The sequence below is a fragment of the Anabas testudineus genome, chromosome 11 (genome assembly GCF_900324465.2).
Source record: "Anabas testudineus chromosome 11, fAnaTes1.2, whole genome shotgun sequence".
NCBI lineage: Eukaryota > Metazoa > Chordata > Actinopteri > Anabantiformes > Anabantidae > Anabas > Anabas testudineus.
In genome coordinates, this window is record NC_046620.1 from 11,447,058 (window position 1) to 11,470,842 (window position 23,785).

At 41.6% G+C, this 23,785-nt stretch overlaps 2 protein-coding genes across 2 annotated transcripts; both read left to right on the forward strand.

The window, feature by feature from the left end:
* Window positions 1-2,549: 2,549 nt before the first annotated feature.
* LOC113154588 (receptor-transporting protein 3-like) lies at window positions 2,550-4,587 on the forward strand. Its single transcript, XM_026348871.1, has 3 exons — window positions 2,550-2,692; window positions 3,079-3,250; window positions 3,861-4,587. The coding sequence occupies exons 1-3, from the start codon at window positions 2,677-2,679 to the stop codon at window positions 4,207-4,209; spliced, it is 537 nt and encodes a 178-aa protein (XP_026204656.1). The 5' UTR covers window positions 2,550-2,676; the 3' UTR covers window positions 4,210-4,587.
* Window positions 4,588-5,262: 675 nt separating this feature from the next.
* Window positions 5,263-23,285, forward strand: LOC113154355 (ankyrin repeat and IBR domain-containing protein 1-like). Its single transcript, XM_026348503.1, has 21 exons — window positions 5,263-5,489; window positions 8,575-8,911; window positions 11,889-12,060; window positions 12,199-12,330; window positions 13,077-13,268; window positions 14,497-14,614; window positions 14,720-14,940; window positions 15,193-15,281; window positions 15,364-15,508; window positions 15,762-15,922; window positions 16,228-16,316; window positions 17,098-17,228; window positions 17,378-17,512; window positions 17,694-17,780; window positions 17,894-17,960; window positions 18,338-18,483; window positions 18,652-18,830; window positions 19,032-19,083; window positions 19,285-19,341; window positions 19,487-19,610; window positions 20,008-23,285. Exons 2-21 carry the CDS (start codon window positions 8,724-8,726, stop codon window positions 21,483-21,485), a joined length of 3,963 nt encoding a protein of 1,320 aa, XP_026204288.1. The 5' UTR covers window positions 5,263-5,489; window positions 8,575-8,723; the 3' UTR covers window positions 21,486-23,285.
* The last annotated feature ends 500 nt before the right edge of the window (window positions 23,286-23,785 follow it).

Here is a 23,785-nt window from a genome sequence, read left to right on the forward strand (position 1 = left end):
AGGTGCTCTTGGTTTGTATTTAAACACTTTATGGTTTTTTTTTCTCAGCTTGAATTCTCTTGCTGCATGTCTGTAACAGATGTAGCTTTTGTTCTGGGGGAGATTTAATCAACAATACAAATGAGTTTCAGGGCTATAGAAAGGTAACACAAAGAGGTTACTCTGTCAGTGCGCTCTTGTCTTGTCTTTCTTTCTTTCTTTCTCTGACTCTGCCCGCTGTCTAAAACTAGCATCTCTGTGGCCCTGTGAGCTTTCCCAGCATGCTTTTCTCACGCTGTAATGTCACACCTGAGTATAAGGTGACTCTCTGGAGCCCGGGGGCTTTTAGGTCATCTTTACACCACTGTGCCTGAAGGAAAAGCGCACACATGTCCACTTTAACACTATACAGTAGTTGGGTGACTATTTGTACGTACAGTATGTATGTGAGAGGTATGTGAGAGATCTTGTGTTTGTGTTGAGGAAGGGTGTACACAAACTCTCACGCCAGGGATGCCGCACTACATTCCAATTACCACCCACTTATTAATGCTACTTCACCTTCACCAAGTCACCAAGTGTGCTGCTTCTTTTTATTTTTACCAACAAGATACCGCAGTAATACTAAAATAATTCTCTTCACTAGCTGTTGGTGGTCAGTAGTTTTGTAACTACTGTCAATGTGTGCGTGTGACTAAGAAATCTAATTGCACAATTGATATTGTGTCATTAAAACAGATCATACTTATATAATCAGAGTCAAGTACGTCTAAATGGGATTTGACATCTGAGCCTCGCCTGCATGTGTGTGTTATCAAATGAGCAGGTGTGTGTGTTTGTGTGTGTGTGAGTCTCTGACAGGCTTTATAATCAGGTTTAGTACTAGGTGGGGCATTATCATGACCCATAAACAGCTCAGGTAGAAGGAAAGTCCCCTATACAACATTTTCCCTTTACAGTAAGCAAGTGTGCTGCAGTGTGTATGAGACAGAGCAAACAATGTCAAGGCATACCTACGACAGGTGTTGTCATTTTGTTTCTATTATTACCAATGGTGAAATGATGATAATGATTATCCAGGAAACATCATGCGTAACTTCACAGATAGGATGCAAGTCTGAGTAAACAAGCATATCTCTTCTCAAACCAGCTCAACGTCATTATTGTTCCACTAAGTAATGATAACTGAAGCTTGAATCAGCAAATATTTCAAGAGCACAAGTACAAAAATGCTGACTTTAAGATAACTCGACATTAATAAATTAGTATGAAATCCCCATTTTAGAGAATATTATTGTAGTTCCAGCAGGTTGGACCCTGTCACGGCTTGGTCGTCACCTTTGGACTTGAGCTCTTCACCAGACAAGATGGCTCGAGCACCTAAGCAAACACAGTTCGTACAGGAAGTTCAAATGTCATTAATGAGGTTGAGGCATAAACCATGAGTGCATTTTAACTAACTCAGAGGTTAAATGCACTTCAGAGGTGCAGGAAGAGATGAAAGTATGAGATTAAAAATAGTGTTGCCCTCATCTCAAAGTAGAAAGTTGACACAAATTAGCATTTGCACCAACAACTCGTGGGCTTTAAATTTCCAAGAATGTCCGATGCGTGGAGCAACAGTTCGAGGACGGCTAGTAGAAGTGTAAATGTGCAACAATGCCTCGATGGATATCAGTCACCAAACAGAACAGGCTGACAAAGCAGTTAAAACTTAGCTTGATAGGGGAACGTGTTTTGGACAACAGCTCTGTGAACAGTGATGCTCGGCTGGTTATACACCTAAACGAGTGCAGTATAAGAACGTTTGTGTTGTAAAACCACTGCTGTAAAAAATATGGACACAATGTTTGTTTTTTGCTTGAAAGAGGTGTTATTAATTAGTGTAGACGAAATATTAGAAAAACTTTTTCAGTAAAACACAGGTTCACACAGTTGCTTGATTATTCAATGTTGTTACAACATTAACAGATCTGAAATTATTTTCAACATACAGATACAAACACTCTCTCAGCCTCTGCTATCTGTGTTGTTAATTCAAAGAGCACAATTGATTGATTAATTGATTGATTGATTGAACTGTTTGTGTTTCAGCAGATGGCTTTCATCAGGGTCACTGTGATAAATCATCAGGATGGCAGTGACTCTCCGTATTGTAATGGTAAGCAGATCCAATTAGTCTACTACTGAGAAATAAACAGTGGCTTGTGGGACATCCATAGATTCCTGAACTAAAATACTTGTTTTCACTGTGCACCAAAAGATGCAAGCCACATGTTCAGCGGCACTGTAATTATGTTCACTGAAGCGGGACTGTCTGTCTCATGCTGCCCCCTGGTGAAGCAAACTGTACTAGAAGATGATTTGCAAAAACATTTGTCTTCACCTGCTGCATGCTTGTAATAATGGAATAGTAAATGAAAAGAAATCGGATCTGTGGATGATTAGTTTTATCTGTGTTTATTATTTTTATCTAAAAAGACACAGTGCTTAGCAATGTATACTCATATACTATATGATGTTGACTCATAGATGCTCTGTGTTATTACGTTGCAGTGGAGTGACTAGATGGAAAATGAAACTATGATGTTAAGTTTTGTTTTCCAGACCAACAGCTGTTGACAGAGAGGCTGGTTTTATAGCGACGTTTTACATTTTTTTGTCTCATTTACACAAAACCTTTCATCAGATCGCATCATGAGCAGATCAACAGGTAACACAGTCACTCCTTTGCATACTTTAGTGTAGCTTACGTTTTAATTTGGTGCAATACTGAAATTGTTTTGATCAGTGCCATTGCTGCAGTGTTATTATTACCAGCTTTTACACTCAGCTAGTTATATCATTGATTATGAATTCAGAATTTTGTGTTGAGTATATAGAAGAAGGATGTGGCACTAGTTTAAAAAAAAAATTTGAAGCTTCCTTTTAATTTAATTTGTGAGAGTGTTAAAAGATTGGTTGTTTACATCACAAAGAGCCATGTCTGTAACGCAGTATTTTTCATGTTGTTATGTTTGAGGACACAGACACTACTTATATTGTTTTGTGCTTTTTTGTTTGTTTATCTGGTTTAATTTGTTTTATTTTTGGTGGCAGATTGGACTCCTTCCTTGTGGGTGGATTCATTTAATGAGTTACTCTATGATGACAACAAGCTTGACTATGACGATAAGTGGACTCTGAATTTTAATTACAGCCAGACTCACACATTGACAAAGAACGAGAGAAGGAAGGGCTGGAAGGTCTACTGTCACTATACCACGGGACAGTATGTAATGCTGTTTGTTTTCACAGTATCAACATATATAACATCTATAAATACAATAATAGTCATTGAGGTCTAAGAATTGTCTATTTAATTATAGTATGTTGGCTAAAAGTGGATTGTTACGCTGTGTTGTATTTTCTCAGACTCCATGTCATTCCTGTTGCTATTTTGTGCCAGGTCATGTGATGAAATGAGGGCGTGATAAGGAGCAGGTCAAGTGTAGCAATGAAACAGTGTCATTCTGTGGCTAAACAGGGTGCTGCACCCTTGTTAATGAGAGCAACCATAGTAGTTATTGTGCTTTATGGTGACTCAGAAGTGCACAGAGTATATACAACAATGTAAAAACTGGCCTTTTAAAGTGAAATGAGAGTTTAATGATATATAAGCTTTCAAAATAATTCTTTATATAGAACTTTGCTACTAAATACTGTCAAATGTTAACTCTTACTGTAAATGTACTTATTTTTATTCTGCTTATTTTTATTACTGTGGAAGGAGGAATTGTAAATAACAATCTCGTTATTAGTAATCTCTTGGATTTAGATAGATGCAAACCTGAGAACTATCTCTGCTCTGACACTCACCACCTGTCTTCATATGCCCACAGTTTCCGGTGTGATTCCTGCTCCAGGACCTGGGGTTCTGCTCGGGTGGTGGTACTGTTCCGTTATCGGCTGCTGAAAGAACGGGGTACAGTGATCATGCGGCCCTTTGGACAGGCATGTCGCAGTTGCGACGACAATATGTATGATCTGCCTGGTTTTTCCAAGAAAGAGGTGAAACAGGCCTTGCTCAGGCTGTTTGCCAAAATAAGAAAGAATTGCTATAATGAAGAGGATGAGTATGATGATGATGATGGCTTATCAGCACGTTCTACCAAAGTGTGGACCAAACCCCATGAAGAAACCCTGTGTGAAGCCTGCAGTTTAGACATTTGTTGTCAGGATGATGAATAGTGTGTGTGTGTGTGTGTGTGTGGGTGTGTGTGTGTGTGTGTGTGTGTGTGTGTGTGTGTGTGTGTGTGTGTGTGTGCGTGCGTGCGTGTGACTGGCTGAGATGTTTCTATACAATTTATACATACTTTTAATTCCCAATATTTTGAAGTTGTATAAGTCAGTGTGTCATTGTGTGGAATAATTCAGTATATGAAAATCAATCAATCAAGACCAACAATAAGACATTTTTATCATTTGTATTTTTGTGGCTTTTAATAAAGTCACATTTTCTATATAAGTTAATGGTTCTTTTATGTATCATATTATGGTGATTTCATGGATAGTGTATGGCAAACAAGTGGAATGTAAGTACATATAAGACAAGAGAGAAAAATAATACTTTTACACTAAGTCAGGCATCCCAGAAAGGACATTTTAAAATTAAAATAAATTAAATAATAACATGTCCCCATTTGGTTACAGACAGCAGTTGGTCATGATTAGAAACATAAAGAATATGATTAAAATTAACAGAAAAGATTCATGCATATCCTTGGAGCTCAAAAACACTTTATAACCGCTGAAGATTCTCAGTCATCCGGATGAAATTATCTGGAAGTTGAGTCAGGGCAACTGGACTTCCTTCTTGTTAGGTCAAAACATTTCACCACTCATCCTGTAGATTAAAACACCAGGGCTGCCTTCCTACAGTTGCTTTTTGTTATCAGTGAAAGAAATCTCAGTGGTGGTTTTTGAGTTGACGTTTGCTTACACAACACAACCTTGAGGTTCTCTCTTTAGTTCTCTTTAAGAAACTACTACAATTTGTAATAAGAATTTAAGTGATGAAATAAAAAAATAAAAAAATAACCAGAAATAAAAAAAAAATAATAATATTTAAAACATTTTTCCTTTATTATTTTCGCCTAGGTACACAGATTATTACTTAAACATATAATCATAAGTATTTTATTTTACTTTTAAATTAGACATATCGGGACTCCCTTACTAAAACCAACCAGACAACCGACCAATCAGGTGGCAGTCCTGCGTGTGACAGTTGGTGCTGAGCATGCGCAGTGGCCTTTTCTCTCCGCCAGCAACAACAACACAGTGAAGACGTCCAGTCCGTCTCGCCCTCCGCTCGCAGCGGCATCTTCTCCGTCCCTGCCGGCTCCGGTGGCAGAGAGGATGGTCCAGCGGAAAAGCAGCAGGGAAAGCGAATGACAGCGATAAGATGATGGCCCTCGATTTACGCGAGTTTCCCGAATGTGCGACTAGCAACCAAGTGAAGCGATAGTGTAAGTAAAACGGCGCTGGTTTGACGTGGTAGCGTTGGGTAGTTGGGGCTAACAGACCGCGCTAACGTAAACCGGAGAGACGCTTTGCTAGCTTCGGTACCGCCAGGTAGGAAGGCTACTTTGGGTGTCAACGTTTCCCAGCGGCGCAGTCACAGCCGTGGGAAAACACCCGAGGTAAATTATCGACATCTTTTCAGACAACCGACACCTAACGGTGGCTTTCCAGTGGGGTCAGGGATGGACTCAGACTGTCAGTGCGCTGAACAAAGGAGCTTTAACCGAGGGGCCGCATGGACAGAAACACGCACGGAGTCTGCTGCTGTTTGTTTTGTGCTCCATTTCATGCTGACACACTTCTTCACTGATAACCACACGAGGTCTGACCTGAATATTTAGCAGATACACGGTGACCTAGCTAATTCTGGTAGCTAAATGCCGAAGTGGCTGGAGAAAGTAAGTTGCACTGTACCTCTTTGTGCTGCCTGACTTTGGCTCTCATCTAAGTTTTATGACTCCTTTGACAACCAGGCTTTTCCCCCAGCAGCTCACAAAGCAGCATGAACCACCCATAGTTTGGACTAAGGTGTTTAAGCACACTACAGTGGGTGTTTTCTTTTATCTATAGACATGAATTAGTGATAGTAGCACAGCAGTAAGTCTGGATTAGAGAGTCATAGTGCTGACAAACAGCTGAAACCTTTGGATTTCTTTCAGTTAACTATATACAGTCATTCATAAGTATAGCTGATCATAGCTGGGCTATGAAAATGTCAAAGCCTGATATTTATTTTGAGCTGAGCACATTTTGGTGGCATCTTCAACTTAGCATTGTAAAATGAAAAATGGTTTTGGACTGCTGGTCACACTAGAAGACTTTTTCAAGATGTCATTTTGAGCTTTAGGTAATTCTCATAAGCATTGTTTTCCAACTTTATACTATTTTATTGACCAAAAAATGAGAAATTTGAACCGTTTTGAGAAGCGTTTTGTTAAATCTTTCACCAATGAAGATAATTGTTAGTTGTAGCTCTACTCATCTATTTCCTTCTCTGACCAGCTAAACTATTAGTGTATAAAATGTTAGAAAACAGGAGAACCAAGTCTTAAAATGTCTGCACTCTAATCACATTTTATTTCAGAGATGTAAAGCCTGTGCTAATTATTTTAGCTCAAACCCCAGTCACACCCAAAATATTAATCACAGATTGTTATTAGGAATCCAAGGGTGCTATGACTTGAGTTCTTGTAAACAGGAATCATCCGACAAATATTCCACACAATGTGTTCATGTGTTTGGGTTTCTTGAACTCATGAGTCATTACGTCTCACTTATCATGTGGTCTAAAATGAGAAGTGCCATATGTACTAGAGGTCTGTCCTGTGTAGATTTGTGGTGTGGGTGTAACGTAATATTCTTCATTTTCCAATCTAATTTATGAACCCCTGTTCTTGGCTGGATTTAAGACTAATAGGACAAGTGTCTAGTCAAAAAGGAGTGAAATTCTTCGTCAGTCTCACTCCACCCGACCACTGAATGACATGTAGGCTTAAAGAGCTTTTGTAATACTAGATAATTAGACTGTCATTTCCAAGTGCAAACCACAGAACTTGAAATCCTTGGAATTCCAAAGTTCCCCTAGTCCAGACTTCCTGTCCTTATTTAGTATCTGAGACAGAGAGAGACTGGCGGAAATACAGAGGAGTGAAGTGAACTGGAAGTAAACCAGTGTGCACAAAACAGAGAGTCAAGCAGACAGACTGACCTATTAACTATAGTAACCCCCACCATCACCCCTCTGTAAACACAAACACAGCGGCCAGGTCCACAAAACTGCATGCATCACAGGAGCAGAACTTACAAATTCTTGGCTATTATTCACCAATGGTAGCAGCTTCTGTGCAGCCCGTATGTCTCTGCCACTGTGTGTTTTCTCTGTCTGGGTCCCTGTCTGTCACTGTGTAGAAATGGGAGGCACAAGAGGGGAGGCAGCCAGCCACGATATTCAAATGTTCCAGAGCCCAGCCAGCCAGCGGCCAACTGTAGCCCAGCTAAAAGAGGCTTTTGTGAGGCCCAGACAGATGGCCATAGAATGAAGACTGTAATGATACCCTCAATGGCCCAATACACACAGACACATGTACAGACTCCACTCATTACAGGATGTAATGGTGTGTTTGAGAGTGTGAGAGAAAGAAAGGCAGACAGGTGGAGGAGACTTCAAGGAAATGGGGCAGAATACATTGATAAAGATAGTGATTATATATAGTATGCGACAAGACAGAGCGAGTGTTTCCATGTTTCTCATATCGCTCTCCCTTCACTACACTGTTATTAGTTTTGCTTTGTACATTGTATTTTTGTTTTGTCGTATTAAAAGATTATTGTAATTCCAAAAAGTATGTTAAAAATATGCAGGGTGATGAGTAAGATCTACAGGAGGTTTAAAAGCTGTTGCTGGAAAAAGTAAAGCCAGCTGTAGCAGCCATATCTATGATTCTTTTGATTGTTAAGTTTAGCGCCTTAGAGGAAAAGTACAACTGGTTTTAGCCTGGAGTGTTAGTGCTGCATGGTTTAACACGCACAGACCCGGACTCTCATATCTGCAGGGGCAGACTAGCATATAAACAGCCTGATATATGCAAATTTGTCACATACACAACCTCACTGGACTTGCTGTGGCCAGATGTGGTAATATTGACTGTGCCTTTCATCAAATGGCCAACAAATCGATGGTTTAGATATCATTAACCTTCCCCTGTTGCCTGATCTCCTTTATAATTATCTCTCTGTCTTTCTAGCTTTTTTTTTTCTTTCCTTCTGTTTCTTCATCTGTTTCTTGTGAGATAAAATCCCGGCTGCAGCACATCAGCTGATCAATGAATGGACTGATTGATTGAGCCTCTCTCTCTCCCCGTCTCTTTCCTTCCATCTCTGTCCATACTTCAATTACTGTCTTCTGCCTTTTTATTTTTGACTCTATTCCCTCCTTTTACCACCTGTTATTTCCGCTCATTCTAATTCTTCCCTCTTCTGATGTGCCTCCTTTTCCTCTAATCAATTTGCCCATCTCTCTCCTATTTGTAGTGTGGGAAAACACTCAACCATGTTGCTCTAAGTTGTGACCTTTGGTGAACGGAGGAGGAGGAAGAGGAGGAGGGAGACGTAGGCAGGCGGTCAGGCAGACGGGAATCTGCCGCAGGTCCCTTTAGGCAGCTCTTTGTAAGCTTGAAGCCATGGGCAACACAGCCACCAAATTTCGCAAGGCCCTGGTGAGCGGTGATGAGGCCCTGGCCTGGCAGCTGTATGAGGGCAACCCTCAGTTCAGAGACAGCCTGGACCCAAATGCGTCATATGGAGAGCAGTACCAGCACAACACTCCTCTGCACTATGTCTGCCGCCATGCCATGACACGTCTGCTAAGGTAAAGCTCTTTTCGTTTTGGATTTGTTCAAGACTTAAGTAGATTTTTGTCTGTGGTTTGTAATGTAGCCAAGAAGTTGTCAAATGCAGTTAGACAAGTGGTGACATATGTTAAATTGAATAACAATTAGCAGTATGACAGATTTCATGTATTTCTGAGAGTCACCATTTTCATAATTGACTCTTTAAGTCAAGAAAGGCAACGTACTGTACAGAGGTCTAAAGTGGCCAGTCGCATATGCTGTCAGATTATGTAAAAGAGGTTAATATGCACAGGTAAAATGCATCAGCCATTACAACTTTACCAGCAGTTATATTGTAGGACATTTTTTCTGAAAACTTCAAACTACAGCTTTAGTCTTAACAAAAACACTAAAGAGGCCTATTTTTACACATGGTGTGCAGGGTACTTATTGAAGTCTGAAAACGGTTTTCTAGTCAGTGATACAGAATGCCTGTTTTACAGTAGCTCTGTTGACCAAGGAGACAGACTGTCTAATGAAAGACTAGCAAGTTGCATTCTGGAAATCATGTACACTCATATACACCAGCACACCCTCCCTTGGATTATGACAAGAGAAACAATAAAGTCGAGTCAATAGTCCAACAGCGCCTTATGAAAAAGGGGTCCAACTAAAACCGTTCATAGAGCAGCACACCAGTATGTCTTTTAACCCCCTGCAGGGATAATCAGACTGCTGGCCATGACCGCGACATCTGATTCAGTGACTCAATAGCCATCCTCACCTCCTCCTCCTCCTCGCACTCTTCCTCTCTCTTGCCCTTTCTTTCCATGATTACAGGGGGACAGTTGCAGGAAGCTAGTTGAAAATGCCAGTCAATTATTTGTGCATCTGCATGTGTGCATGTGTGTGCATGTGTGTGTATGTGTATGTGTATGTTTAGAAGGGGGAAACTGTGACTCCACAACTGCTTAATATGTCTGAGTTTGTGAATATAATACAGTGAATCAGTTGGTGTGCTATTTGTGTCCCTTCCCACTAACCTATAATGGGCCTAAGAGGCGTGCTGAACACAGCGCTTTGCTCCTGATAAGTATCAGAGGAAATGCTTCTTTGTTCCAGTAGCTCCACTGGACTGAGGCAGGCAGAGAGACAACCAAGAAATCTTAGACAAAATAAAGACTTATAGAGGACAAGCGTGGGCCGGGAGATGCAGAGTCTGTTTTTTTTAGATTATTTTTAACATGCATCTGCTTCATGTTTATTCGCTCTGTTGTAGTCATCTCTGTGGGTTGGACTGGGGAGTAATCCCATGAGCTGTGCAGACTGGGAAATCAGAAGTAGACGTATTACTGTAAAATGGGTGTAGTTCAGGAAGTGTAACCCTTCCTCCACAACAATTGAGTACAAAGAAATATGTAAATAACAGCAAGAACCGCTTATCATTTTCAACAATTGATTTTTTGTTGTCTGAAGAAGTCAAGGTATGAAGAAAAGCAGAAAGATACAGGAAAATAATCAAATTACAACTTTAAGTGCAATATTGTGATTGATTATTATTACTTTTATATTTCAGTCTGGGTAATGTATGTGCGTAAGGGCATGCTATACTGATACAGTATTTAGACTTCTCACTGTGAGTCACTGTGTGGAGGGGGATCGCATTATTTCCCAGTGCCATTTATGATTTGTCTTTGTATAGAGTGACAGTCATGCTTTAGACAATAATACCTGTTGGTTTGAATTGTTCAGGCCTAGTGTAAAAGAACTTTATCTAACATACTGAAACTTCCCTATTTATTTTTCTTCTAATTGTGTACTTATGTCTTGCTCACTCATATTATTACTATACATGGTAATATGCTATACTTATCAGCAAAGCAAAACGTTATGTCCATCGCCTGTTGTTTCTAGTAGAGTAAAATTAGGGCCGTCCATCCTGAATGTGGGGTTCTGTGTGTGTATGTGGAGGAGGGGGGTAGGGGGTAGGGGTGTTGAGTTGTATTTGAGAAGGGAATAATTAGTGATTATTGCTGTGCGAGTGAATTGGCAGTGCACTGTCATTAGGGGGAGGCTTCAGGGGCTTGTGGCTGACAGGATAAGAAGGTCAAAAGTGGAAGAGCAGGACAGCAGTGGAAGAATAGGCTGAAAGGCTGCACAATAAGGAAACATTCAAACACTAATTCAATAGTGGCTACTGCTGTGCCCACAGAAAAGGAAGCACGGAGGGAAAGCTTTTATGTATTTTTTTCTTTTTGTGTGTATTCAATCAATGGAAATCATATGACATCCTTTTCAAGTTTTTTCAAGAGCTTGCATTAATAAGAAGGTCTTTTTAAATGCACCATTATTCGAGTTAAAACAGCTGCCATTGGATATTGTAGAAAACTATGTCAAATGGAGGAGAGAGGTATAGCATAGAAATGGAGAGATGCAAATTTTCAAAATAATGGAAAGGCAGAAATGAACTCATTGGGACCAAATAAAAGCTAATCAGTAAATGGAGATTTTGACAAAGAGCAGAGAAAAACTATTTACTTAACAGAAGTGCAGCTGCAGCCAGACTTCCAGTGCAACTGGTACATCCATCATTGTGTGTCTGTGTGTGTCTGTGTGTGTCTGTGTGTGTCTGTGTGTCTGTGTGTCTGTGTGTGTCTGTGTGTGTCTGTGTGTGTCTGTGCACCTGCCAGCCAGCATGTCCATTATCGTAGAGATGTTAAACAGTAACAGTCAATATTCTTCTCTTCCTTCTCTCTACCTTTCTTCTTACCCATCACCACCCATCACACTCAATCTTACTACTATACTTTATCTTCCTGTCCTTTCCACTCATCCTTCCATCTGCTCCTTCCTCCACATCAGTCTTAATGCTCTCCACCTTCTCTATGTTGCTGTCGGTTCTTTCTTCTCTGTCCTTGTCCACACCACCTCTCTTCTATACTCATCCAACCTTGCTTTGTCCCTTTTCTTCCTTCTGTTTTATTTAATTATTTCTTTCTTGCTTGAATTGTGTAGGGCCTTCCTGTTCAGCAAAGAGGGGAACCCCAACAAGCGTAATGTGCACAATGAGACATGCCTACATGTGCTGTGCCAAGGCCCACAGATCCTGCTGCTGCCAGAGGGAGCACTGTCACCACGACTGGCCCGACCACAGAGGGACGAGCAGCGCCGTGCTGATTCCCTGCAGGTAAAAACATACAAGCGGGGATAAATATAGTTTAGCATATACAATTACATGTTGGGATGATAACGAAGAATAGCATAAAGTCATTGGTGTTTACATATAAATGTTATATGTATGTTTTTGTTGGTGCCCTGTTGCCAGATGATCCTAAGCTGGACTGGGGCAAGGCTGGAGGGAGGCCAGTATGAAAAGGCTAATGTCAATGCCACCGACAACCACCACAGCACCTGTTTGCACTATGCTGCCGCTGCAGGCATGAAGAGCTGTGTGGAGGTGAGAGAAAGTGTGTGTGTGTGTGTGTGTGTGTGTGTGTGTGTGTGTGTGTGTGTGTGTGTGTGTGTACATTTGGACAATCTGGCTTTTGTGTGTAGCAGATGTGTCTGCTGTACTGTTTTTTTGTTGGATATGAAAAAAAGATTTGCACACTGTATTATACATATACTGGCATCCAGAACATCTGCTTATTGTTTAATTACTGTCAGATCCAAATAGCACTTCATTCCTTGTTTTTAAAGATGTTGCAGCTTTTAAATTAGGAATAAAATCTGCTTTCTGAGGTACTCTAATATAGACAGCCTGAGAAAAAATGACCCAGCTATTATCCCTTAAGATGTCTCATCACCTTTACATCCCTTCTCTTCTTTACGCTATTATTCACCTCTTTGATAAGCTGTCTGTTCACACCTCTGTCTTGATGTACACCTTTTAACCTTTCTCTATTCTACTGAAATTCCTTTTGACTCCTTTTTAGTGCGAACCATCTCGCCTTCAGCCTATCCTTTTATTCTTCCTCCTTATTTACATCACAGTCTACTTCCCCTTCAATTTCTTTTCTGTTTACTATCTCTGTTTACACTTTCTCTTACCCTCTTCTACTGTTTTCTTTTTGTCTACTCAACATACTGTTGTGTCAAGTTCCCTCAGCTCCTTGTTCCACTCCATTATACCAATTCTCTAATTTTCAGCCATTTCTTTTGTTCTCCTCTCTTCCTTTCTCCCTCCTCACCCCCTCCCTCTAGCTGCTAATCCAAAGCGAGGCAGACCTTTTTGTGGAGGATGAGGACAAGTTGACGCCATGTGACCATGCCGAGAGGCATCACCACACCGAGCTGGCCCTCAGCCTGGAGTCACAGATGGTTTTCTCCTCCTCTTCAGCTCAGCAGTCAAACACAGACGCACATGGTGAAACCAACCTGCTGCAATACAAGGAGGTGAGAGCACAGTTACGAGATGTGGGGGTTTCCTGCTGGCCTGAGCTTTTTATGTTTAATGTATTATTTTTATACTTGTTTAAGTCACAGATTTAAGGAAGTCAGTGATGAAACATTCACTTGATGTTTTACATTACATTTTTTGTGTGTGTGATTTGACTCACACTTGCATACAGAAAAGTGTGATGGCAATAAGGTAGATGGTGACACTGCATAGATTAGGTGGTTAATCGCTTAGTTGATTGAAAGTAGGATTAATTAGTTTAATTATCAGTTTGCTTTTCTTAGCAAAAATGCAACTATTTCCTGGTTCCTGGTTTCAGCTTCTACAACTTGTGCATTTTAAGTTTGTTTATATGGTATATTAAGTATAATATATTTGTCATAGGCTTTTGTCATAACTTCATGTAGGGATGCAAGATCATAATATTTTCTAAACAGATTGTTGGGAAATACTGTAAATTTAAAGTGAACTTGTGATGTGGTGTGCCATTATTTTGTTCATCGAGATACCTTTAGACCAAGCCATCGAAACCAAACAGCTGGTGACTCAGCTTTTTTGTCTGTTTTATGTGTATTGGTGCTTGTATTTCTGAACAAGCTGAGCATACAGTAGTTCTCACTTGTTTGCACTTAACATTGTTGAAGCTTTTTTCTCTGTAACCTCTGAAACCCACAGTGCCAATGACCAAATTCTTACCATTCACCTTCAAATGTCACCAAAATATCTTCTTTCTCCCACAAAGTTCTCACTTCATATTGTAGGTCACAGCTTACACTAGTTCTTAAAAGCATAGTACTATAGCTGTACACATGCACACACACTCATGTTTCTCGGGGTTCTAGTAAAACTCAGGGCACCAGTCGTCTAACAGCGGCTGCTGCCAGCTGATAGCAGTTTGATCTTTCTTCAGGCAGCCAAATCCACACTGCTACTAATCTCACTTTCCCGACCACTACTACCCTCCCTCCCTCACTGCCCCACATTCCAGACCAGTTCATTTTTCTCAAATGATCATTTTTACTTCCTTAAACATATCTCAGGCTTATACCTTTGCTGTTATTAATTGCCTCTTTTTTTTTTGTTTCATAATTTCATGCCCTCAACTTCCCTCTGACACTGTTTTTCTCCACTCTGCTTTTCCCTCTTTCTGACTTTCATCTCTCCATCCTCTTCCTTTAGATCTGTTTGAATTTTCCTAACATTTCAACCACTCTATCCTTTCAGCCTTACGAGGGACTGAAGCTTCAGGACCTGCGTAGGCTGAAAGACATGCTGATTGTGGAGACAGCAGACATGCTACAAGCCCCGCTCTTCACTGCTGAGGCCCTGCTCCGGGCACATGGTGTGTTTGTCTATAAGAGAATGCAGACATTACTTCAGGACCTTCACAGACCCTCACAGCACTCCTGTGTTTCTAAACTTGTGTGTAACATCCTCCCTCTCTCAGACTGGGACAGAGAAAAGCTTTTGGAGGCGTGGATGTTGGATGCTGAGGGCTGCTGTCAGCGCTCGGGCGTGGCCATGCCCACCCCACCACCCAGTGGCTTCAATGCCTGGGACACCCTGCCCTCTCCACGCACACCCAGAACCCCACGGTCCCCACTCGCACTCACTCTCACCTCCCCCACCGACAGCTGCCTCACACCTGGAGAGGAGGGCCTGATTACGGTGAGACACCCAGTTAGGACTTACATAGGAGATGTTTAACTTTAATATGCTTAACCTGCAGTTGTTTTACAGTTTCAATGTCAAAAAACATATTTTACTTTAGTTGAACTCTGACCAAAATGCTAAGTGTGTCAATTGTTTGATTGCACCAGGTTAATGTCTAATCTTGCTAGATCAGAGGAGGTCATGGCTCATGTTTATAGCAATAATATGATGTAAATCATGTGATTTGGCTCTCTTGTCTCTCTGCAGTGTGGAATCTGTCTCTGCTCCATCTCCATCTTCGAGGACCCAGTGGATATGTCCTGTGGTCACGAGTTCTGCAGATCTTGCTGGGAGGGGTAGGGGCCAGTGCTTGTGTATAAAATGTTTCTGCAGAATTCAGGTACAATGTGTCTGCTACATTTTTGTGTCTCTTCTCAGGTTCCTTAATGTAAAGATTCAGGAGGGTGATGCTCATAATATTTTCTGCCCAGCATATGAGTGCTACCATTTGGTGCCGGTTCATGTGATAGAGAGTGTGGTTTCCAGAGAGATGGACCAGCGATACCTGCAGTTTGACATCAAGGTAAAAACACATCATGCACTATTACACTACTACCTTTCTTCCAACTAAGATTATTGTCTGATTCTTTCCTAACTTCTTGCTACACATTTGTATATAATTTTGCTAGTCTCTGTTTTTTCCTGTTTTTGCCTCATTCTCAAGTACTTTTGCTCTTAATGTTGCCTGAGGTGCTACTTTCTCCCATCCTGTTTATATTTGATTGTCATTTATCTGTATCCTCTCTTTTTTTCTGATCTCATCTTTTCTGACACAGGCATTTGTGGAGAACAATCCTGCCATCCGCTGGTGCCCTGCAGCACGTTGTGAGCGGGCAGTGAGGCTAACCCGACCAGGCCCTGGGGACAGTGACCCACACAGCTTCCCCCTCCTGCCCTCACCAGCTGTCGATTGTGGCAAAGGTCACCTCTTCTGCTGGTACGCTTTGTGATTTATGGCCATACTGTCACGTCATTTAGCAAAGCCAGACACAAAACTGTGTTTTGTTTTGTTTTTTTTTTGTTTGTTTTTTTTTTGGAAAACTATACTTAAAAATGCTAGTTTTCCTTACAACACACAAAACTGGCCTTTTTTGTTTGTTTGTTTGTTTGTTTGTTTTCTTTCCTCAAATGTTCCACTCTTATCTTTCTAGGAAAGTGGGACAAGTTGTTATTCTGCTTTAGTCGCAGTGCATTGTATTTTACTATACCCAGTTCCCTGTTTACAATCCTCACTGTCTACAGGGAGTGCCTTGGAGAGGCCCATGAGCCATGTGACTGTCAGATGTGGAGGAACTGGCTCCAGAAAGTCACAGAGATGAAGCCTGAAGAGTGTAAGTATACCTTCAAGAATTAACAGTTAGTAGGAATCATTTTAGCTGCATTTTAGTGAGCTGGCACCACGGTAAAGCCATTTTCAGACATGAACTGAAAGCCTGAACTTTTCTAGACATTATCCACAGGAGCTGGCTGTGAGAAGATGTCTGAGTCAGCCAGCCTGGGCCTTAAAAAGATATCACCCTACCGACACCCTATTACAGTCAGAGTAATGTCTGATTGAGCCCATGTGTTGCTACAGCCAATAATTTTCCAGAGAATGAGTGGGCTTTGCCTTTCAGTTTAGCACAACACGGGAAAGTATGGGAAATATTTATTGTGCTTTCCGGTGTTGTATCACTCTTCTTTTCTCCAGAAACCCAGGGTTATATACAAACGATTAGTTTCTAATCATATGACTGGTTGTGCTTCAATGTGTTGTGATTTCAACTGTAATTTCTGCAGTGTACATTTTGTGCGTCCTGCTCGCTCTACCCAAGGACCATCCAGCATACAAAGTGAGAATGCATCTGACAAGGACAATGTGCTACATGTGTGAAAAAGGAACTGCAGACAATGTCTGAATCTGAGTCTAAAGACATTATCTGGAGTTTATACGTGAAAATGACTTGGTCAGTTACCAGCAGCTGTGAGCACAATCTACTAAGCTGAGTTGTTTTATAAATACTCTATATAACATTGTGTCAGGTGTATTGCCAAATGTGTGTGCTGGAGAATTTATTGTAAGGCAGGTGTAGAAAATTTGTTGTTGTTAAAGTGAGTTTGTGCTTTTCACAGTGGCAGGTGTGAGCGAGGCCTATGAAGATGCTGCTAACTGCTTGTGGCTGCTGACCAACTCCAAACCGTGTGCCAACTGCAAGTCACCCATTCAGAAAAATGAGGGCTGCAACCATATGCAGTGTGCCAAGGTATACACACTCATCACTGTAAGCTGTATGTCATCATTTGGATAGATAACGAGACCAGGTCACAAAGTTTCCCATAGGTTTTATACACTTTTCTTCTGTATTTTGGTTACAATTAATAAAACAACAACAACTTATCTTTCTCTGTGTAGTGTAAGTATGATTTCTGTTGGATCTGTCTGGAGGAGTGGAAGAAACACAGCTCATCAACAGGAGGATATTATCGCTGCACTCGCTATGAGGTCATCCAACAGCTAGAGGAGCAGTCCAAGGAGATGACTGTGGAGGTAAACAGACACTGAAAAAAAGCATAATACACACTCAGTTTATCACAGGCAGTCACTCAATAATATAAACATGAAATCAATTATATTCATGTGAATGTACATTTACCTGCTCACATTTCTACATACAGCACTCAGTGTTGGAAATACACACTAAGACGTATTTACAATGTTTTTTTTACAGGCAGAGAAGAAGCACAAAAGTTTTCAAGAGCTGGACCGTTTCATGCACTATTATACTCGCTTCAAGAACCATGAACACAGTTACAAGGTAACAAAGACTGAACACACACAAACACATTTCTATCACTTTAGTGCTGACTTGAAATTCTGCAACACCTGTACTACATATGAGACTTTTATTCTCACCTCTGTGTCTGTAAGTTGGAGCAGAAGCTGCTGAAAACGGCTAAAGAGAAGATGGAGCAACTGAGCAGAGCCTTCATTAGCCGTAAGTCTCAGAATGGAGGTTTGCTTATCAGCTGTAGATCTGTTCATTGTTGGGTATTATCTGTCTCTATTTTACCTTTATAAAGCACAGTAGAGAAATGGACAGGAAATATGAGAAGAGATGAAGTTGAACTGGTTTTATCCTAATGTATTAATTCTAGTTACAGTAAAATATGTTTCTGTGACTCATGGCTCAACTTCCAGATAGCGTATTATGTCATTTAATTTTTCTGCAGTAAAGATTATGTCTTTTTGTTGCTTTTTTTATTGTCAATATTAACTTCTTCTGACTTAAAAAAAAAAAAAAACAGTTACAGGTTTGTTGCATAATATTGTGGGTGGGGGTGTGTGTGTGTGTGTGTGTGTGTGTGTGTGCAGGTGAAGGCACTCCTCCGGATACGCGGTTCATTGAGGACGGTGTGAATGAGCTGCTGAAGACACGCCGCGTGCTGAAGTGCTCTTATCCATATGGGTTCTTCCTGCAGCAAGGCAGCACCCAGAAAGAGATATTTGAGCTCATGCAGGTAATCAAATACATTACATTTACATTTGGATGACATGTCCTATTAGATAAAGATTTCTCAAAGTACACTGTGCTTATGTCTTATCTACAGTAAGAGTTAAATATTACTTGAATATTGGACTTTCACATTTCTTTAAGAAATTACTATGGTGTCATTGTTTTCTCACAGACTGACCTGGAGATGGTAGTGGAAGATTTGGCCCAAAAGGTCAACCGGCCATACCTGAGGACGCCATGCCATAAGATAATTAGTGCAGCCCGTCTGGTGCAGCAGAAGAGGCAGGAGTTCCTGGCATCAGTGGCTCGTGGTGTGGCTCCCAACGACTCTCCTGAACCTCCCCGAAGGAAGTATGAATACATACACTCCCACTTAAACTCAGTGTGGTTGTGATTTGCCCAGGTTAACAAATTCACTGCAAAGACACTGGCAGTAATGTAGGAGACAATGAATAGTACAGTTAATATCTGGTTACACACCACAGTGGAACTTACATCAGAAGTTAAGTCATCAGCTTCATGTGTGTAACGTGTCACACTTCTGTGTTTCAGCTACCCTGGAGGATCGTGGGACTGGGAGTACCTTGGCTTTGCCTCCCCAGAGGTAAAATCTTCTTTCCCACCATATGCTGAAACACAAACCTTTGTGTTCTGCTTACCGTTTTGGTTCATGTTAAGCTAATTCTACTTTCAAGAAACCACGCTGACATGCTTACTGACCAGTTTCTGTATGAGCTCATAGTAATAAAATAAAATAATGCATGACTATGGCTACAGCTGACTTAGTTTGCTTATGTGTGTTAAGATGGGGAGTCGACACTCCGTACTGGGAGCTGGTGATCAAAGAGAGAGACAGTCCCAGGTAATGCTTCAAAGTTTCTTTATACTTTGTGCATATGCATGAACTGTATTTTGCTTTCTGGGCTTAAGATTTTGAACCTACTTGATACCACAAAGACTTCTAGAGTTGATAGTTGTAATAACCCAACTTGAATCACTCGTTGCAGGATTATGCTGACATCCAGTACCGCCGTAGACACAGGCCACGGCGTAGAGGAGACATGCTGAGTCTGCACAACCTCAGAAGCAGCAGCAACACACCAGAGACCAGCAGGAGGAGTGAGAACACAGGTCTGGAAACACGGTCTTTAATAGCCTTTTATAAAAAACTATTTTATAAAAACGGCAAAAGGCAAAGGCTTCACTCTATATACAATAGAAATAACATTAGTACACAGTTGTACACAACACAGTTTCCACATAGTACCATAGTATCAGTACAACAGTTCTTCTAGCAATATATTTGCTGTATGTGCACAACCTCTGGATCGCTGGCCAAGTAAATTCCTTGCCTCCATTTATAAATATGGACTTGTCACTGCACCCTACATCCAGCAAATGGGATTTTATTTTATTGCTCCATGAATCAGATGTGGTGGACGCATACAGAGGCATTGATCACTGAGATCAGTTGGCAGTGAAACCACACAAAGCAGTCCGTGTTTTATTTTGGCATTTTCTGTTCCAGAAGGTCCAGAGAGGAGTGATTGTCGCAGGAGAGCGCTGGGCTCGCTCGATGAAGATGACCCAAACATTCTGTTGGCCATTCAGCTGTCGCTCCAGGAGTCCCGCAGAGAACGAGGCCTGGAGGGGGGCCTGGAGAGGGGGATGGAGGGCAGAATGGAGTTGGAGCGTGCACTGGACAGAGGACAGGAAAGGAGACCGGGGCTCTCTGGAGACTTGGATGATGTTGCGTTGCACTCTCTAAACACTGATGGTCCTCCTGGAGCCAGAGGCTCCTCCTTTCCCACCTCTCTCCTCGATCCTCCTCGCCCTCCTAACAGGACAGACTCCACTTCCCAGCCTCCTACATCCAGCACCCTCCCACTCCCTCCCCCACCTCCCTCTCTTAGTGCAGAGCTGCTGGAGCTGGGAGACAGCCTTATGAAACTGGGGAATATAACCACTCCTTATGACCTGGACACACGCACGCATGAGCAGCTCTGCTCACATCATACACAGAACAGTACTCTCACTGCTCCTTACACCACTGAACCTGCTTACAGTGAATGCAGCCATAGACAGAACCAGAATGCACAGACAACTCCATATGTGCTCGATCATATCACCATCACAAATCCTCGCTATGATGGCAAAGAGCAGAGTTACTGCCACTCCAGTTCTTATTTGGCTGATACTGAACACACTGCCTCCTGCGCACTTGAACACATCCCAAATTCCACCCATCCTAGTTCATATAACCGGGAACATGCAGCCACATACGACAAGACCCCGAAACCAGACAGCTCTTACACCCCATGCTCAGAGCACAGTAGCTCTTACACTCAGGAGCGTTGTGCTGCCTACGTTCTTGACTCCCAGCCCCCTGCCCAGTTGTGCCTCCCATCTCCAGAGCTTGAGCCGGAGCTGCTGCTTTCACCAGTGATCCCCCCGGGGGGCCCTTTCACCCCCAGCGACCCTCAGAGCCTGGAGGCCCTGGATCCCACAGCCAGTGCCCAGCTGCTGGACAACATCATGGCCTGGTTTAACAACAACATCAACCCACAGAGTCTGGCCCTTATCCCCTCCCCTCCCACTACAGAAAGTGACTCCTCTCCTGAAACACACACTGAGACTGAGTCAGAGAGCCAGACCTCCAGAGCCATGACTCCTGCCCCACTCTGGCAGCCCCTGGAGGGTGAGCCAGAAGCAGACAGGGGGTCTGTGAATCCCCGTTTAGGTGCTGCAGGTGGAGAAGGCCTAAAGATGTCGAGGCCCAGAACTCTTGAGTTGGAAAACAGAGAGGCTGGCGAGGAGGGTGTGCAGGCTGGGTGTGTGGCTGACCTGTCGCTGGACGAAGTGCACACACACCCGTGCTCACTCTCCTACTGTGGAAACAGTCCCGCACCCACTGTCCCGGCCACAGAGAGAGACTTACACCTTGACCTTCAGTTAGAAGGGGATCAATCACCTGAGGAGTGGGAAGAACAAGTACATCTGGTGTAAAAGAGTAGACAGAAAGTTGTGCGAAGTACAGAAGGAGAAACGAGATGTAGGACTTTGCGGTTGAGTGTTTACTGTATGTACTATACTGTATGTAGAGAAGATGAGAAGCCCTGCGGACTGTCCAGTAAAGATGATGTCATACGCATTTTAAGCGCTTTTGTCTGGTGGAAAAAAAACAGACAAACTGTTCTTTGAAAACAAACAAGTGTTAAAACAGTACATCAAAGGAAAGCTACTGATATCATAACACATAAAATGCTGCACATGTTTATTTTATTTATTCCCTGCTTCCTGTATTTGTCTTCTGAGTTTGTTCAGGGTGAAGTTTTGGTGCTGACCATGCTGAAATCCAAACTTGCCTCATATACCCACACTTTATAAACACACTGACCCAACCATAAGCCTGTTCAAAGCTCCTACAGCCAAAAAACATAACTGTAACCTTGGAGCTTGTTTAGCGTACTGTACAATCAGAGGGCCTAATTCAGATTTTTGGACCTTCATGCACACAGTGCCTGCGTCGTTAGAGAGCCAACACACTGTTGGTCTTTCCTTTTAGTTGTAAATGTCAGGTAACCGTCATGATAATATGACGTGCCTGGGTTTTGGATCTGGATTTTATGTCGGTCATAATTCTTTCTAGTGATCAATAAAGAGAAATAGTTTAGTCCCTCTGCACAGTGAGGTCAGTCTCAGCTCTCATTACTTGAGAGTCTGTAGGGATACAGAATCCTGTTTAAAGGCACTTCAGTATTATGGGTGTTTGGTTTTTTTCCTGCTCACTGCCCCACAGTTCTGCTCATTTCACTTCCTTTTCTGCCTTCGTCAGACTTGAACTTTCATCTATAAGTTGCATCAACATTACAATATTTTGCAGTTGCTTTGGCTCAGTTTTCACTGCGAAAAATTCTTAACACACTGTACTTGTAATTTTGGCTTCCAAACTGCTTATAACCCACAAAATCAAAACTATGTCTATCAAATAGGATACATTACATTTTATGTTTATCGGTGCATTACAGTTTAGTAAATGGTGATCGCTGAATTTGAATCAGTGTTAAAATTTAAAATTAAATAGTTTCAAATATTGCTGTCAGACGGCGTGTTAGCGCAGGGGTCCTTTTGCTAACTTATTGTAGTATGATATAAACTAACAAATGTGTTTATGCACAAGACAAGAACTTGAAATGATGAGAATGGCTTTTTAAATTCTATTTATCAAACATGTTGTTTTACTATTGGCAACACCCAGCAATAAATTATTATTCAATTCACAAATACCTGAGATGGTGCTTTACTGCACAGTTTTTTACAAAAACACCAACATTTCAGTCACTTAAAATGTATAAATACATTGCCCGTCCAAAAAAAAGACACACTTAATATTTCGTTGAACCACCTTTGGCTTTGATTACGGCACGCATTCACCGTGGCATTGTTTTGATAGGCTTCTGCAATCTCAAAACATTTATTTCCGTCCAGAGTTGCAATAATTTTTCACCAAGATCTTGTATTGATGATGGAAGTGATGTGATGTGCTGGAGTCTCCTCTAGCACATCCCAAAGATTCTCAATGGGTCTGGACTTTGAGCCTGATAAATCCTAGCTTTGGAATAAGACTGTACCTTCAGGGAAGAAAAAAAATCCATTGATGGAATAAGCTGGTCATTCAGTATATTCAGGTAGTTATTCAGCTGACCTCATTCTTAACATTGCTAAACTTAGGCCTGACCAACTGCAGCAACCCCAGATCATAGCACTGCCCCCACAGGCTTGTATAGTAGGTACTAGGCATGATGGGTGCATCACTTCACTCGCCTCTCTTCTTACACTGACGCGCCCATCACTCTGGAACAGGGTAAATCTGGACTCATCAGACCACATGACCTTCTTCCACCGAACAGTTCTTAATCCAGTTTTAGTAGTTTCATCAATCTCCTTAGATATTTTCTTTGCTTGATTCATTTCAATAATTTGATCCTTCTGAAACAGAGTACCAGCTTTTCTGTGACCACAGGATGTGTCTTCAGACATGGTTGTTTAAGAAATTAGAAGCTACTCACTGCATCAGTTTAGGGTTAAATAACGTGTTACCAGCTGAAAGATAATCATCTATGTTGTAATTATCCAGTGGAAGGCTCTTACCTATTTGCTTAGTTAAATCCAGGTTTTTTAGTCGGGCAGTGTATAAAGTCACACTACAATGTAAAGCCAAAATAAGGAGAAGTCCTTGCTAATAATGATTTAGTGATACAAATATAAACAATAAAAACATTGATTTAGTGACTTGTAAACTTTGT